Below are 18091 nucleotides of genomic sequence, written 5' to 3' on the forward strand. Positions count from 1 at the left end.
GTGGTCCAGCAGTTAAGACTCCCATCTCCCAACGCAGAGGACCGGGGGTTCAATCCCTGGTCAGGGAACTAGATCCTGCATGTCGCAACTAAAGAGCCCGCATGCCCCAATGAAGATCCCGCAAGCCAATCCCACATGCCACAACTGAGACCCAGCACAACTAACTAAATAAATAAATAAATTAATATTTTGAGAAAAATTTTTATGAAGAAAATCATAAAACTTTACTGAAGGACATTTTTAAAGTAGCTGAATAAGGGAGGGAGGGTGGGGGAGGGAGGGATTGGGAGTTTGGGGTTAGCAGATGCAAACTATTACATATAGAATGCATAAACAAGATCCTACTGTATAGCACAGGGAACTATATTCAATATCCTGTAATAAACCATAATGGAAAAGAATATGAAAAAAATATATATGTATAAAGTCACTTTCCTGTATACCACAAATGAACACAACATTGTAAATCAACTGTGCTTCAATAAAATAAACCCTAAACCAAACCAAACCTTAATTTAAAAAAATTAAAGTACCTGAATAAATAATTGGTTCACGGATCAATGAACACATAGATAGCTAGATAGACAGACACATACACACATACATGTATTGTGTATGTATATATACATATACACACGTATATGTATACCTGTATATTCCCAACCAAAATTACAAACTGATTCAAACCTGTATCTGGGAAATAAAATACACAGTAGTAGAGAAAAACATATTGAAAAAAGACAATGTCCTAGTGTACATGAAACAGATCATCAAACTAGTAACTGAAACAGTGGCAAAGGAATAAAAAGAAATTCAATGAGACACATAGTGCAATGTGTGACTTTATTAAGCAGATGTCACAAGAGGAGCTGGGGGGGGGCTTTTTTCATCAATAGGTGAAAAAAGATGGTCTGTAGCTTACGGAGGGATGGGTCTTAGAGGATAAGGGGGTCTCAGAATCTCTCTCAGGATCTCAAAGAACTCTCTACAGGAGGGGGATAGGAACTCACCAAAGGGGAAACAGAGAGGGGTGGGGCCTGAGAGAAACCAACACAGCGCACGTCCCAGCTGCTTGATCTCTGCGGACCGGGCCAGGAGTCGGTGGAGGGAGGCGGTGATCCTCAGAGGGCTGGGCATGGAGCCGAGGGCTTCTCACAGATCCAGGAGTTTTGTATACTACACTTGCCATCATTCCAGCCATCCTTGTGCAATTCCGTACAGTCCTCATCTTCGTGGTTGTTGGGTTCCCCTTTCAACCAGAAGCTGTGAACCCCGTCAGAGCTCTGAGCCCCCTGCTCCACCCAGAGCCCACCACCAGGTGCCCCTTTGGAGGAGCTGGTCCCTGGGCTTTGGCAGCAAATTGCCAAGTACCAGCCAGACGGTGGTGAGGAATTTGGAGGCTGGGTTTTGGAAATGTGGGTTCAAACACCTCCTCCATCAGAGTCAGCTCTGGCAAAGTTAAAATGCAGATTCTTGGGCCTGTGCCTAGACTTATAGAATCAGGACACACACACACACACACACACACACACACACAAACACACACCCTGCCACTCCCAACCGCAGGAATGAAGGCTGGACTCTGCATCTTCACCAAGCTCCTCAGGTGATACTTCCCCGTCCCAGAGTCTGAGCACCCGTGGATTGAAGTGGGGGGGGTGGTCCCTGCCCACCCCCTATGGGGCTATTGTCACTAGGAGGTCACCTGAGTTGGAGGGGGCTGTTGTCCACCCATTTCCAAGAGCCCTCATTGTGGTGGTCACTGAGGCCAATCCAGCTGGGTTTATTATTTCTGACATACCAAATCTTCAGGAATTTCTGAGGGTGGGGGTGGGGAGAGGGGTGTCAGGAGGAAGATCTCTGAATGCTAAGGGTCCCATGTCTGCCCACCTTCCCATGGCCCCCTGCCTCTCATGGAAGTTCTTTTCATAGCCTAGCCTATAGCCCGAACTCAAGTTGCACGTGTTCATATGTGCATGAAGGTTGTGGATGTATGTTAATGTACAGACATGAGGATATGTGTTAACTTGTGTCTCAGTTGACATACATTATGTATGGTCTCAAGGGCATTCTGAATTCCCTTTCTCTCCAGACATGGGCTCCTCTCAGACATGTTCTTCTCTCATGTGACTTCCAGAGTCCGTTACGGTTCCTCCTCCAGGAAGCCTTCCCTGACTGCATCTTACCTCTCATCCCCCCATTGCCCACCAGACCATCATCTCTCAGAGGGCAGAGAAGGGCAGCAGAAGGCTCTTTGTTGACCAGTCATATGACCCAGCCCCCAGGGGAATCTTGCCCGGCCACCTGCTCCTCAGGACTGTTGATGATCACCATCTGGGCCCCAACGTCCTGACAGGCAGAGACGGCAGAGTTCCAGTCACTCTGGGTCCAGGAGAATAAGTAGCAGCTTCCCTGGAAGAGTTCCCAGTTCCGAGGACAAGGATGGCACAGGCCAGCTGGGGACAGAGAGGTCATTTGGCTCCTAGACCTCAGACACCTGCATCATATCTTGGGAACGTAGGGCCAGGCCCCTGCCCGGCCAGCTATCAGCTCAGTCCCCAAGAAATCCATGAGAAAGATCCCAGCTCTCCCCTGCCCTCCTCAGTATGGCAGCCATAAAAGGTGGGTCCCAGCCCCACACTGCAATCCTGTGACTTGTACTTGACCTTGGTGTGGGACCCTTACCCAGGGTGGCATTCACCCATGTCAGCTGCTGCAGGATCTCCTCCAGGTTTGATTGCATCTGCTCCTGTGCAACATTAACTGGAAGGAGAGGACTTCAATTATTAAGCACCTACTGTGTGCTTGGTGCAGAGAGGGCCCCATGAGAACATTATGTATGGATCCCACAGTGACCTGGAGAGCCCATGATACAAATGAAAAAAACTGAGGCTTAGAGAGTAACTTGCCTGACATCGCCAGCCCCCAGGACCTCTTGCAGGGGTCCAGTCCCCTCCCCCACTCCTGCCCTCTCTCCTTCTCCCCTGATGGTGGTGGCTCATCCAAGGACATGCAGCCTTGGAGCCTCCTCCCCTCTCTGACTCCAGAACCCAGCATTCAGCCCCTTACCCAGGCTGCTGTTCTCCTTGGGGTGGTCCTGGTCCTTCAAATCTCTCTGCAGGAACTGAATCCTGGAAACTACAACAGAACAGAGAATTCCCCCTTTAGGAGCACCAGCTCTATGCCTGACCCCATGCCAAGTCTAGTTTCAAGGTCTCCGGGGGCCTAAGCTCCCCCCGGGGGATGATGAGCTGCATTTCACATGAGGAAACAGGCTCAGAAAGGGGGAGTAACTGGCCAGCGGTCACACAGAAAGTGACATCCCAGCCCCAGCTCAAATACCCCAGCCCTTGTAGGTCTGGAGACTGTGGAAAAGGGCAAAGTCCATCCCAGAGAGAAAACCCAAAGAGACCCAGGACTCCATGGCCCCAGATGTTGACTCACCTTGAATCAGCGTGGTCAGCTGGAGCGTGAAGAAACCCAGTGAGATGAAGAGCAGCAGGGGAAGCAGAGGGTCCCGGGTCAGACACGCTGCAGGACCAGCAGATGGGCAGAGCTTGGGGCTCAGGGGCAGACCCTGTCCCATCCCATCCCCTAACCGCCCCCTTGCCCAGTTGACTGCTCCTGAACCAGCCACTCTTGTACCTAGTGAGCTCCTCAAACTGCGTAGGAGTCCAGGGTGTCTCTCAGCCAATCTCTGGCCCCCACGTATCTCCGCCTCCTCTGAGTAGGACAGAGCACATGCAGTTGAAGTCGGAAGCCTGCTGAGCCCTGCTCTCAGAACTGCAAGCCAGAGGCCAGACCCTTCCCCTTCCCTGCACGCTGAAGGCCAGGCCCCAGAACCCTCAGGACCCTGGGGCCCTGGCATCCCAACCATCACCCGAGACTGGGGCTCCAGCCTCACTGGAGTCACCTGGCTCCTTGGGGTCACACATCTCTGCCATCCTCCTCTCCTCTCTGCTACTCTTTCCAACTCCTCTCTGGACTCTGGTTTTTATAACCCCACGTGTTTCCCTCTGGAGTCCCTCCTCAGATCTGTTCTTTCTCAACTCAGGAAGAAGGAGGAACAGGACAGGGATAACACTTCCTCTCAGAAAAATCCGGGGAGGAATAAAGGCTTGAAACAACTAAGAGAGAAGTCAGTTAGGGTGGGGCAGAAGCTGTGTAGTCAGCATTGGTGCCACAAGGCACTGTTCCATCCCTATCCAATCATGGGACCTTCAGCCTCACGTTCTCAGAGCCTCAGCTTCCTCAACTGTGAAATCGGACAATTACCCTGCCTCATATTGTAATTGTGAGGTTTAACACAATGCACTAGTACTGGGTATAAATTGCCTATGCTCGTGATGAATACTCAGTAATAACAGCACTTGAGCATGTGCCCACCGTTCCCCTTGGTGTGTGTTTCCACTCAAGTAATAAGCCCGGATTTGTTAACCATGGGTGTGTTCCTGGTGGTCCAAGTCTTCTCACAATAGCACTATGAGAAATGTAGTTATTGTCCTGCTTTACAGATGAGGAAACCGAGAAACAGAGAGGGCAAGCAACTGCCTGAGGTCACACAGCTCAAAAGCAGTGGGGCTGGGAGTTGATGCCTGAGTCCCTGCTTAACCACTACACAAAGCAGTTACTTTTTTCCCCTTTGTAACTACTAAGTATTTTGTAGAGAGTCACTTTGAAGTTTTGTGTATTGAGCTTCCAGTTTATTTCTGTATGGACCCTGGTTTCCTGGCTGATTCAATTGGGTGTGTATTATTAATGTTTTTTTAATCTAAAGTGAGTCTCTTGTAGACTGTGATTCAGTTGGGTGTATGTTACTATCTTTTTCTTTTTCTAATCTAAAGTGAGTGTCTTGTAAACTGCATATAATTGGATCATTTTTTAATTCATTCTGTCAATCTCTACCTTTTAATTGGAGAAATTATACCTTTTATAGTTAATGTAATTATTGATAAGGTAGGGTTTCTATCTACCATTTTGCTATTTGTTTTCCTTTTGTCTTATTTCTTTTTTTTCCTCAGTTCTTCGGTTACTACCTTTTTTTCCATGTTAAAGAGATACCTTCTTGTTTTTTTTTTAAATTGAAGCCTAGTGATTTACAATGTTGTATTAGTTCTGGTGTACATTAAAGACATTCAGTACATATATATATTCTTTTTCATATTATTTTCCATTATACTTTATAACAAGAACTTGAATGTACTTCCCTATGCTATACAGTAAATCATTGTTGTTTATCAATTTTATATATAGTAGTTTTTTATATACTAGTTCACCTTCTCCAGAATTATTTGTATCTTTTTAAATTTATTTTTTCAAATATTTATTTGTTTGTCTGTTTATTTATTTACTTTGGCTGCACTGGGTCTTAGTTGTGGCATGCAGACTTCTTAGTTGCAGTATGTATGCAGGATCTAGTTCCCCAAACAGGGATATAATCTGTGCCCCCTGCATTGGGAGCACAGAGTCTTCCCCACTGGACCACCAGGGAAGTCCCCTGTAACTTATAATAGTGGTTATTCTGACTGATATGAGGTGGTACCTCACTGTATTTTTGATTTGCACTTCTCTAATAATTAGCGATGTTGAGTGTCTTTTCATGTGCCTATTGGCCATTTTGTGTCTTCTTTGGAGAAATATCTATTAGGTCTTCTGTCCATTGTTAACTTAAATATATGGATTTCATTATTGGTTGCATTGAATCTTCGTTGCTGCCTGGTGGCTTTCTCTAGTTGCAGCAAGTGGGGGCTACTCTTCATTGCGGTGCAAGGGCTTCTCATCACAGTGGCTACTCTTGTTGTGGAGCACAGACTCTAGGCGTGGGGGCTTCTGAAGTTGTGGCACACAGGTTCAGTAGTTGTGGTGTATGGGCTTAGTTGCTGCATGGCATGTGGGATCTTCCCAAACCAGGGATCTAACCTGTGTCCCCTGCATTGGCAGGTGGATTTTTAACTACTGCACCACCAGGCAAGTCCAAGTATTTTTATTTTATTTATTTATTTTTGGCTGCATTGGCTCTTTGCTGCTGAGCATGGGCTCCTATCTAGTTTTGGCATGCAGGTTTTCTCTTCTCTAGTTGTGTTGTGAGAGCTCAGTAGTTGTGGCACGTCAGCTCAGTTGCCTTGTAGCATGTGGGATCTTCATTTCCAGACCAGGGATCGAACCTGTGTTCCCTGCATTACAGGATGGATTCCTTACCACTGGACCACCAGAGAAGTCCCTGCCCATTTTTTGATTGGGTTGTTTGTTTTTTTGTTATTGAGTTTATGAGCTGTTTGCATATTTTGGAACTTAAGCCCTTCTGGTCGCATCATTTGCAAATGTTTTCTCCCTAGTTGTAGCTTGTCTTTTCATTATGTTTAGGGTTTCCTTGCTGTGCAAAAGCTTATACGTCGGATTAGGTTCCATTTGTTTATTTTTGCTTTTATTTCTTTTGCCTTGGTAGACTGACCTAAGAAAAAATTGGCACAATTTATGTCAGAGAATGTTCTGCCTATGGGCTCTCCTAGGTGTTTTATGGTGTCATGTCTTATATTGAAGTCTTTAAGCCATTTTTAGTTCATTTTTGTGTAGGGTGTGAGGGAGTGTTCTAACTTGATTGCTTTACATGTGGCTGTCCAGCTTTCCCAATGCCACTTGCTGAAGAGACTGTCTTTTCTCCATTGTATATTCTTGCCTCCTTTGTTGAAGATGAATTGGCCGTAGGTGTGTGGCCTTGTTTCTGGGCTCTCTATTCTGTTTCATTTATCTGTTTGTCTGTTTTTGTGCCAATACCATACTGTTTTGATTACTGTAGCTTTGTAGTATTGTCTGAAGTCTGGAAGGGTAATGCCTACAGCTTTGTACTTTTTCCTCAGAATTCCTTTGGCAATTCTGGTTTTTTTAAGGTTTCATATAAATTTTATGATTCTTTGTACTAGTTCTGTGGAAAATGTCATGGGTAATATAAAAGGGATCACATTAAATCTTTAGGTTGCTTTGGGTGATGTGGCCATTTTAATCAATATTAATTTTTCCAATCCAAGAGCATAGGACATTTTTCCATTTCTTTGAATCATTTTCAATTTCCTTTTTCAGTGTTTTGTACTTCTCAGCATATAAGTCTTTCACCTCCTTGATCAGGTTAATTCCTGAGTATTTTATTGTATTGTGTTGTGTTGTGTTGTACTGTATTGTATTTATTTTATTTTATTGTTGTGGTTTTAAAAGAGATTGTTTTACTTTTCCTTTTTGATATTTCATTGTGAGTGTACAGAAATGTAACAGATTTCTTCATGTTAATCTTGTATCCTGGTATCTTGCTGCATATGTATATCAGTTCTAGTAGTTTTTGTGTGGAGTCATTAGAGTTTTCTATGAAATAGATATTTTCTAGTGTATCATTTTAAATCTCTTGTTTCTTTTACTATGTATTTTTTACTTATTTTCTTAGTGGTTGCCCTGGGGGTTACTATTAACATTGTTAATTTATGACAATCTAGTTCAGATGAATATCAACTTAATTTTAATAATATGCACAACCTTGCTCCTATATAGTTCAATTTCCACCTCCTTTTGAGTTGCTATTATCACAAATTGCATCTTTATACACATGTGCCCATCAACTTAGCTTCCTAATGATTGCATTATACAGTTGTCTTTTCAATCAGATGGGGGGGGAGGAGTTACATACCAAAAATACATGCATACTCTCTTTCATATTTGCCTATGTAGTTACATTTGTTGGTGTTTTTTATTTCTTCATGTGGACTCAAGTTACTGTCTAGCATTTCTTCATTTCATCTTGAAATGCTCCTTTCATTTCTTTTATTGTGGTAAAATACACATAACATAAATTTTACCATGCAAACTACCATTCAGTAGCATTTAGTACATTTGTAATGTTGTGAATTTTGTGCAACCATCACCAATATCCAGTTCCAGAACATGTTCATCACCCCAAAAGGAAACCCCATACCCATTAAGCAGTCACTCCCCACTTCCTCCTCCCCCCAGAACCAGAAACCACTAATCTACTTTCTCTCTCTATGGATTTACCTATTCTGTACATTTCACATACATGGAGCCATGCAACACCCTTTTGTGTCTGGCTTCTCTCACTCAGCATAATGTTTTCAAGGCTCATGCATGATGTGACATTTATCAGTACTGTATTCTTGTCTGGCTGAATAAAGTAGTTTTGCTGGATATAGAATCTTTGATTGACAGGTTTTTTTCTTTCAGCACTTCAGATATGTGTTCCCACTGCTTTCTTGCCTCCACAGTTTCTGATGAGAAATACGCTGTTAATCTGATTGAGGACCACTGGTACAAAGTGAGGCATTTTTCTCTTGATGCGTTCAAGGTTCTCTGTCTTTGTCTTTCAACAGTCTGATTATTATGTGTCTAAGTGTGGATCTCTTTGAATTTATCCTACTTGGAGTTCATTTAGCTTCTGGTTATGTAGCCTAACACCTTAATCAATTATTGGATGTTGTCAACAGTTATTTCTTCAAATATTCTTTCTGCCCCTTTCTGTGCTTCTTCTCCTTCTGACATCCCCATTATGCATATATTGGTATGCTTACTAGTGTTCCACATGACTCTGAGGCTCTGTTAATTTTTTTGTCTCTTCCTCAGACTGGATAACCTCAGTGGATCCATCTTCGTTTTTACTGATACTTCCTTCTGCCTACTCACATCAACAGCAATTTGGCCCTCTAGTAAAATTTTCATTTCAGTTATTGTCCCTTTTAACCCTGGAATGGTCTACATTGTTTCTTTTCATAATTTCTATCTCTTTATTGATATTCTCTAGTTAATGATATATTATTCTCATACTTCTATAGTTTATTACATATGAATTACTTTTGCTCACTGACCATGTTTTAAAAAAAAAGCTGATTTGAAGTCTTTGTCTAGTAACCAAAATCTGGACTTTCTCAGGGACAATTTCTAGTCACTGTTTTCATGTGTGTGGGTAATATTTTCTTGCTTCTTTGCATGTCTCATAATTTTTTGTTGACAACTGGACATTTCAAATGCAGGCATGCCTCATGTTTTTGTGCTTCACTTTATTGTGCTTTGTGACAATGCATTTGTTTACAATTGAAGGTTTGGGGCAACTCTGAGATGTCAGATGATGATTAGCATTTTTTAGCAATAAAGTAGTTTCAATTAAGGTATGTACAGGTTTTTTAGACATAATGCTATTATTTTTAAGGATATTTCTTTTTAAGTAAATCTCATTGAAGTATAGTTGATTTACAATGTTGTGTTAATTCCTACAGCCCAACAGAGTGATTCAATTATACGTATATACATATATATATACATTCGTTTTCATATTCTTTTCCATGATGGTTTATCACAGGATATTGAATATAGTTCCCTGTGCTACACAGTAGGACCTTGTTGTTTATCCATTCTCTACATAATAGTTTGTATATGCCAAACCCAAACTCCCAATCCATTCCTCCCTGACCCCCACTTCTTGGCCACCACAAGTCTGTTCTCTATGTCTGTGAGTCTGTAAGGCTATTTCTGAGTGGGAGAGTGGGCAATGGAACTAGGGTAAGTTAAAATTCCACCAGGCTCACTCTTCTTTACTGAAATTCAGCCATTTCTCTTGACTAAATAGTCCCTGAATTGCTGTAAGCTTTTGGTTGGTTGCCAGAGTCCTAAAGGTGTTCCTTCTGACAAATCCTGCAGTTTTTTTCATTGCTTTTACGGAAGGGCAAAATTTCCTCTGCCATTTTTGCTGACATTTCTTTTTTTTCCTTTCTGTTTTTCGATGCTTAAATTTTCTTTGATTTGGCCAGTGGAAGACCTTCACACTGACTTCTGTGCTCTTTTGACATGTGCCTATCAGTGTCTTTGCTGAGCAGATTTTCCTTGTCCAAACGGTGGAATCAACCATTTTCCCCAAGAGCCCCTGGTTGCTTTCAAGCAGAGAATGGCATTCAGAAACCAAGACCTGAGTGTTAAGTGCCCTCATTATTATTGAGGAGTCACTGATCCCAGGATCTCTGAGTAGACGGATGAGAAAATACACACAGACACACACACACACACACACACACATTCATTTCTCTCTATATTTTGAAAATCATGAGTTCACAGCAACACCTCCAATTAAATACACTAGCGTTGGGACTTCCCTGGTGGTGCAGTGGTAAAAAATCCCCCTGCCAATGCAGAGACACGTGTTTGGTCCCTGGTCCGGGAAGAGCCCACATGCCACAGAGCACCTAGGCCCATGCGCCACAACTACTAAGCCTGTGCTCTAGAGCCTGCAAGCCACAACTATGGAGCTCACGTGCCACAACTACTGAAGCCTGAGCACCTAGAGGCTGTGCTCCACAACAAGAGAAGCCACTGCAATGAGAAGCCCATGCACTGCAATGAGGAGTAGCCCCCACTCACTGCAACGAGAGAAAGCACAAACACAGCAATGAAGACTCACCACAGTCAATTAATTAATTAATTAAAAATATATAAATAATATAAATACAATAGGGTTCATTCTAACTTTCTCTCTACTTTTTTTTTTTTTTTTTTTGGCCATGCAGCTTGTGGGATCTCAGTTCCCCAAACAGTCTGTGGCATCTCAGTTCCCCACACAGCTTTTGGCATCTCAGTTCCCCAATCAGGGACTGAACCTCAGGTATGGCAGTAAAAACCCGGAATCCTAACCACTATGTCACCAGGAAACTCCCACTCCATTCATCTTTGTAACACTCTTCTCTGATGGTGGGAAACCTGATTCCCAAGATCCTGCATGTGTGTATTTATTTCATCAATTCCCCCAATATACAGCTCATCTCATTTTCCCACCACCATCCCACATGCCAGTGGTCCCTAACTTTTTTGGCACCAGGGAATGGTTTTGTGGAAGACAATTTTTCCAGGGAGCAGGGTAGAGGTGGTGGGATGATTCAGGTGGTGACGTGAGTGATGGGGATTGAGGGGGAGCACCAGATGAAGCTCCACTCCCTCACCTGCTGCTTACATCCTTCTGTGAAACCCTGTTCCTAACAGGCGGCGGACCAGGGGTTGGGGACCCCTGGCTTATGCTATGTAGATGCCCTCCATGCTGCACTTTGACACTGAATTCCTCTCTCCTTGTAGACAGACCCCCATGTGTTGTCCTGCTTACCTCACTTTTGCTCTGTCATCCCATACCGGCCATCCCTCCACAAGGATGCTCTCCTCACCAAGTCTGTACTCCAGCACACTGTTGGCCACCATTTTGAACACTTATTCTTGCCATCTAAGAGCTGGCTGATTAACCCTGTCCCCTAAACACCTCTCCATCCACGCAAGCCCATCCATACCCAGAGCTGATATCTGCCTGCTCCCTGGTATGGAAGCTACCACTGCTCTTGGCTCACCTATGAAGGGCTCTTTTTTTAATCTCAGTGACCCAGTTCATCAAGGCTTCCTTGCATTCACCACTCTTGAATAGTCCTATTTAAAAGCACAGGTTTTTTAGTTATCACTGTGGAAGGCAGCATCTTTTGGGGACTTCTACATTCTCAACAGAGATGGGAATCCTGCCAGGACTCCTTCAGCACTTATTTTTATAAATATTTTATTTCATTTATTTATTTTGGCTGCATTGGGTCTTTGTTGTTGCACACAGCCTTTCTCTAGTTGTCGTGAGCGGGGGCTACTCTTCGTTGCAATGCGAGGGCTTCTCATTGCGGTGGCTACTCTTGTTGGGGAGCACGGGCTCTAGGCCCACGGGCTTCAGTAGTTGTGGCATGTGGGCTCAGTAGTTGTGGTTCACAGGCTCTAGAGTACATGCTCAGTAGTTGTGCCCCATGGGCTTAGTTGCTCTGCAGCATGTGGGATCTTCCCAGACCAGGGATAGTACCCGTTTCCCCTGTATTGGCATGCCAATTCTTAACCGCTGCCACCAGGGAAGACTTCCTTCAACACTCATTTTCTGCTAAATGCTCTTTGGACATGATCTCAGTGAACCCCCACAACACAGCTACTATTGTTCCCATTTTACCTATGAGCAAACAGAGGCTCAAATGTCACATCAATTGTCCATGGCCCATCAGCTTGTACATGCTGGAGCTGGGGTTTAATCTATGGAAACACATTATTTTCATTCACCTTTGTGCCGGTCAAACAAGCTCAAAAAATACCCGGTGAGGGGGTAGGTGATAGTGGGAATTGATAGTTTTGTCCCTCTTAATTGGGAAATCCAAGAGAAAGAGAGAATAAGACCAGATCCAGGTTCAAAAATTTTATTTATCCATCTACTAGCTGTCTCTTCCTGAATGTATCCTCCTAGACCAAGAAATGGCAAACATTTTCTGAAAAGGGACAGAGAGAAAATACTTTTTGACCCTGTGGTTCAATCAGTCTCTGCCACAGCTACTCCACTCTGCCCCTGTAACATGAAAGCACTATGGACAACATGTCCGTGAATGGGTGGAGCTGAGTTTCACTAAACTATTTATAAAAACAGCTGGGAGCTAGCTGTTCAGAGGGAGGAGACTGAGTCTGTTTTCTTCACTCCTACATCCCCAGTGTCAAGAACACTGCCTGGCAGGTAGTGAGCACTCCAACAATGATAATAAATGAATTATTATCTCTTGTATATTCTCTCTCTCTCTTTTTTTTTTTTTTTAATTTTCTTGGCCACACCACGTGGCTTGCAGGATCTTAGTTCCCCGACCAGTGACTGAAACTGCTTCCTCAGCAGTGAAAGTGTGGAGTCCCAAACACTGGACCACCAGGGAAGTCCCTCACTTGTATATTCTTTTTATATATATATATATATATTTATTTATTTATTTTATTGGCTGTGTTGGGTCTTTTTTGCTGTGCGCAGGCTTTCTTTTTAGTTGCGGTGAGTGCGGGCTAGTCTTCGTTGTGGTGTGAGGGCTCCTCATTGCCGTGGCTTCTCTTGTTGCAGAGCATGGGCTCTAGGCGCGTGGGCTTCAGTAGTTGCAGCACATGGGCTCAGTAGTTGTGGCTCATGGGCTCCAAAGCGCAGGCTCAATTGTCGTGGCACACGGGCTTAGTTGCTCCGCGGCATGTGGGATCATCCTGGAGCAGGGATCGAACCCATGTTCCCTGCATTGGCAGGCAGATTCTCAACCACTGCGCCACCTAGGAAGCCCCCTCTCTTGTATATTCTTGATGGAAAAGTAGCAACACAACCAGAGTGACCAGTGCTGATGGATGGTTGAACAGAGCATGGGAGTTCCAACTGTGACACATGTTCAAGGTCTTTCAGAGGATTTTTTGCTCCTTAAAGAAAGGAGGAGGGAAATGAGGTGGTTTGTTTTGTTTTGTTTTCTTCAGATCTTTATTGCAGTATAATTGCTTTACAATGTTGTGTTAGTTTCTGCTGTACAACAAAGTGAATCAGCTATATATATACATATATCTCCATATCCTCTCCCTCTTGAGCCTCCCTCCCACCCTCCCTATCCCAACCCTGTAGGTGTCACCAAGCTTCGAGTTGATCTGCCTGTGCTATGCAGCAGTCTCCTACTAGCCATCCATTTTACATTTGGTAGTTTGTATATGTCAGTGCTACTCTCTCACTTCACCCCAGCTTCTGCTTCCCACACTCCCCAGCCCCCACCCCCACCCCCGGCATCCTCAATTCCATTCTCTAAGTCTGCATTTACATTCTTGCCCTGCCACTAGGTTCTTCAGTACCGTTTTTTTTAGATTCCATATATATGTTAGGATACGGTATTTGTTTTTCTCTTTCTGACTTACTTCACTCTATACTACAGAGTCTAGGTCCATCCACCTCACTACAAATAACTCAATTTCATTCTATTTTTTGGCTGGATAATATTCCATTGTATATATGTGCCACATCTTCTTTATTCATTCATCTGTCAATGGACATTTGGGTTGCTTCCATGTCCTGGCTATTGTAAATAGTGCTGCTATGAACATTGGGATGCATGTGTCTTTTTGAATTATGGTTTTCTCCAGGTATATGACCAATAGTGGGATTGCTGGGTCATATGGTAGTTCTATTTTTAGTTTTTTAAGCAACCTCCATATTGGTCTCCATAGTGGCTATATCAACTTACATTCCCACCAAAAGTGCAGGAGGGTTCCGTTTTCTCCACACCTTCTCCAGCATTTATTGTTTCTAGATTTTTTGATGATGGCCATTCTGACCAGTGTGAAGTGATGCCTCATTGTGGTTTTGATTTGCGTTTCTCTAATAATTAGTGATGTTGAGCAGCTTTTCATGTGTTTGTCAGCTATCTGTGTGTCTTCTTTGGAGAAATGTCTATTTAGGTCTTCTGCCCATTTTTGGATTGTGTTGTTTGTTTTTTTGACATTGAGCTGCATGAGATGCTTGTATATTTTGGAGATTAATCCTCTGTCAGTTGTTTCACTGGTAAATATCTTCTCCCATTCTGAGGGTTGTCTTTTTGTCTTCTTTATGGTTTCCTTCGTTGTGCAAAAGCTTTTAAGTTTCATTAGATCACCTTTGTTTATTTTTGTTTTTTTTTTTTTGCATTACTCTGGGAGGTGGCTCAAAAACGATCTTGCTGTGATTTATGTCACAGAATGTTCTGCCTATGTTTTCCTCTGAGTTTTATAGTGTCTGGCCTTACATTTAGGCCTTTAATCCATTTTGAGTTTATTTTTGTGTTTGGTGTTAGGAAGTGTTCTAACTTCATTCTTTTACATGTAGCTGTCCAGTTTTCCCAGCACCACTTACTGAAGAGGCTGTCCTTTCTCCATTGTATATTCTTTCCTCCTTTGTCAAAGATTAGGTGACAAGAGGTGCCTGGGTTTATCTCTGGGCTTTCTATCCTGTTCCATTGATCTATATTTCTGGTTTTTGTGCCAGTACCATAATGTCTTGATTACTGTAGCTTTGTAGTATAGTTTGAAGTCAGGGAACCTGATTCCTCCAGCTCCCTTTTTCTTTCTCAAGATTGCTTTGGCTATTTAAGGTCTTTTGTGTTTCCATACAAATTGTAAAATTTCTTGTTCTAGTTCTGTGAAAAATGCCATTGAATATTTTATAGGCATTGCATTGAATCTGTAGATTGCTTTGGGTAGTATAGTCATTTTCACAATGTTGATTCTTCCCATTCAAGAACATGGTATATCTCTCCATCTGTTTGTATCATCTTTGATTTCTTTTATCAGTGTATTATAGTTTTCTGCATACAGGTCTTTTGCCTCCTTAGGTAGGTTTATTTCTAGGTATTTTATTCTTTTTGTTGCATGGTAATGGGAGTGTTTCCTTAATTTCTCTTTCTGATTTTTCATTGTTAGTGTATAGGAATGCAAGAGATTTCTGTGCATTAATTTTGTATCCTGCGACTTTACTAAATTCATTGATTAGCTCTAGTAGTTTTCTGGTGGCATCTTTAGGATTTTCTATGTCATTTTCATGTCATTTACAAACAGTGACTGTTTTACTTCTTTTCCAATTTGAATTCCTTTTATTTCTTTTTCTTCTCTGATTAGTGTGGCTAAAACTTCCAAAACTATGTTGAATAATAGTGGTGAGAGTGGGCACCCTTCTCTTGGTCCTGATCTTAGAAGAAATGTTTTCAGTTTTTCACCATTGAGAATGATATTGGCTGTGGGTTTGTCATATATAACTTGTATTATGTTGAGGTGGGCTCCCTCTATGCCCACTTTCTGGAGAGTTTTTTTTTTATCATAAATTTGGTGTTGAATTTTGTCAAAAGCTTTTTCTGTATCTATTGAGATGATCATATGGTTTTTATCCTTCAGTTTGTTAATATGGTGTATCACATTGATTGATTTGAGTATATTGAAGAATCCTTGCATTCCAGGGATAAACCCCACTTGATCATGATGTATGATCCTTTTAATGTGCTGTTGGATTCTGTTTGCTAGTATTTTGTTGAGAATTTTTGCATCTATGTTCATCAGTGATATTGGCCTGGAAGTTTCTTTTATTGCGACATCTTTGCCTGGTTTTGGTATCAGGGTGATGGTGGCCTCATAGAATGAGTTCGGGAGTGTTCCTCCCTCTGCTATATTTTCGAAGAGTTTGAGAAGGATAGGTGTTAGCTCTTCTCTAAATGTTTGATAGCTTTCATCCGTGAAGTCATCTGGCTTTGGGCTTTTGTTTGTTGGAAGGTTTTTAATCACAGTTTCAATTTCAGTGCTTGTGATTGGTCTGTTCATATTTTCTATTTCTTTCTGGTTCAGTGTTTGAAGGCTGTACTTTTCTAAGAATTTGTCCATTTCTTCCAGGTTGTCCATTTTATTGGCATATAGCTGCTTGTAGTAGTCTCTCATGGTCCTTTGTATTTCTGCAGTGTCAGTTATTACTTCTCCTTTTTCATTTCTAATGAAACAACTTTTATTGGGCATCTGTTTGGTGCGAAGAGACCTAACTTTTCTCGTGACAGCTCTGTGAGATGTGTTTGTATCACAGACTGAATGTTTGTGCTCCCCCCCACCCCCGTCCCAAATTCCCCCCTTTTTTTTTTTTTTTTTTTTTGCCTCTTGGCCTGGTGGACCTTAGCTTCCTGACCAGGGATCTAACCTGTGTGTACCCACAGTGGGAGCGCAGAGTCTTAACCACTGAACTGCCAGGGAATTCCCCAGAATTCCTATTTTGAAACGTAATCCCCAAAGGGATAATATTCTGAAGTGGGGGGGTGCATTTGGGTAGTGATTAGGTCATGAATAGCACTGGTGCTCTTATAAAAGAGACCCCAGAGAGCTCTCTCACACCTTCTGTCATTTGAGGATACAGCGAGAAGATGGTCTTCTATGAACCAGGAGGCGGGTCCTCACCAGATACCAAATCTCCCCACAGATTGATCTTAGACTTCCAGGCTCCAAAACTGTGAGAAATAAATGTTGGTTGTTTCAGCCCCTCCATCTAGGGCATTCTGTCATCACAGCCTGAATGGACTAAGATGGTCTGGGTCCCCATTTCATATATGGGTAAAACTGAGGCTCGGGAGTTGAGGAGACACACTCATGGCCTCACAGCTGAAGGCAGATCTGGGGAGGTGGTGGCTTTCCCATCTTCAGAGACACATCAGCAGAGTTGGAGCACCAAACCCTCAGGAAGATGAAACAAGATACTCTCTCTTGAGTGGGCTATTCCTACTACTGTTCATTATAACTCCATCTGCCTGGTGTTCAACACTGCAAGATTGGATCCTAGAATGGCCATCCTGTTTTCCCTCCTGGGGCTCTAGAGTCCTGCTGAAAAACTTTCAGTTCCTCTAGGAAGTCACATTCATTTTCACTTCCTGACCTTTGCACGTGCGGATCACTCAAACTGAAAACACCCTTTCCCCATCATCCCGTTTCATCTCCTCTCAAACAACTCACCCTTCAGGATGTAGAACATGACCTTCGGAAAGCCCTGGAGTATTTTCCAACATCACCAAGCTACTCTTCAAGTCTCACTAGACTCCAACCGCATGTCCTGCAGATTGAATGCAGTTCTGATAGAATTCACCTGGACACAGAATCAGATCTGTTTAAAAAAAAAAATCAACTGTGTACAAGTTAAAGATCTTATTGGCTTTATTCAACAATTCATGAATTGGATAGCATCCAACCTAGCAGATAGAAAGGAGCTCTGAAGGGCTGTACAAAGCTAGAGTTTTTTTTGGTTTTGGGGGTTTTGTTTTTGTTCCTTTCTTCTCCTTCTCCTTCTCCTTCTTCATTTTTTGGCCACACTGCTCGGCATGTGGGATCTTAGTTCCCTGACCAGGGATCGAACCCATGCCCCCTGCAGTGGAAGCATAGTGTCTTAACCACTGGACCGCCAGGGAAACTTCAAGGTAGTGGTTTTATAGGCAAAAGGGAACAGGCTCCAGGAAGTTGTATCTGCAAAAAAGTGAGTGGGTCATTGTAAAATTACTTTCCTGTAGGGGATGGCAGGGGTCTCTCAGATGATTCCTGATTGGCTGGTTTAACATTCCATTTCTGAGAATGAATGAGCTGAAGCGGTCATTAAGACTGAGTTTGGTGATGTGAGGCTTACCATAAGTGACTCCATTTTGGGTCTGTTTTCTTGTTTTTAACAGATCCCACAGATTAAAGGGTCAGTCCCACAAGACCATCCCCAACTTTAACACCAAGTGTAGATCTG

The 18091-nt window shown here is 42.9% G+C and overlaps 1 protein-coding gene across 2 annotated transcripts; it reads right to left on the minus strand.

Moving 5' to 3' along the window:
- Nucleotides 1-855: 855 nt before the first annotated feature.
- LOC130837002 (CD209 antigen-like protein 2) lies at nucleotides 856-17370 on the minus strand. Of its 2 annotated transcripts, XM_057709734.1 has the most exons (8): nucleotides 3914-3953; nucleotides 3646-3723; nucleotides 3445-3531; nucleotides 3070-3138; nucleotides 2686-2763; nucleotides 2305-2456; nucleotides 1706-1818; nucleotides 856-1263 (listed from the first exon to the last, which is right to left on the minus strand). In XM_057709734.1, the coding sequence occupies exons 1-8, from the start codon at nucleotides 3942-3944 to the stop codon at nucleotides 1122-1124; spliced, it is 750 nt and encodes a 249-aa protein (XP_057565717.1). In that variant the 5' UTR covers nucleotides 3945-3953; the 3' UTR covers nucleotides 856-1121. The 2 variants fall into 2 exon arrangements, with proteins under 2 accessions (XP_057565717.1, XP_057565718.1); XM_057709735.1 differs by lacking the exons at nucleotides 3646-3723; nucleotides 3914-3953 and adding an exon at nucleotides 17323-17370.
- Nucleotides 17371-18091: the final 721 nt, after the last annotated feature.

Source organism: Hippopotamus amphibius, chromosome 15 (genome assembly GCF_030028045.1).
Source record: "Hippopotamus amphibius kiboko isolate mHipAmp2 chromosome 15, mHipAmp2.hap2, whole genome shotgun sequence".
NCBI classification, from domain to species: domain Eukaryota; kingdom Metazoa; phylum Chordata; class Mammalia; order Artiodactyla; family Hippopotamidae; genus Hippopotamus; species Hippopotamus amphibius.

What these genes read in the sequence shown, in the direction of transcription:
- LOC130837002 (XM_057709734.1), bottom strand. Translation starts at nt 3,944, where the DNA reads ATGGCAGAGATGTGTGACCCCAAGGAGCCAG. An exon ending in CAAGGAGAACAGCAGCCTGG is followed by an intron (nt 2,764 to 3,069) that starts GTAAGGGGCTGA and finishes CTCTCCTTCCAG; the next exon opens with TTAATGTTGCACAGGAGCAG. An exon ending in ATGGGTGAATGCCACCCTGG is followed by an intron (nt 2,457 to 2,685) that starts GTAAGGGTCCCA and finishes CTCTGTCCCCAG; the next exon opens with CTGGCCTGTGCCATCCTTGT.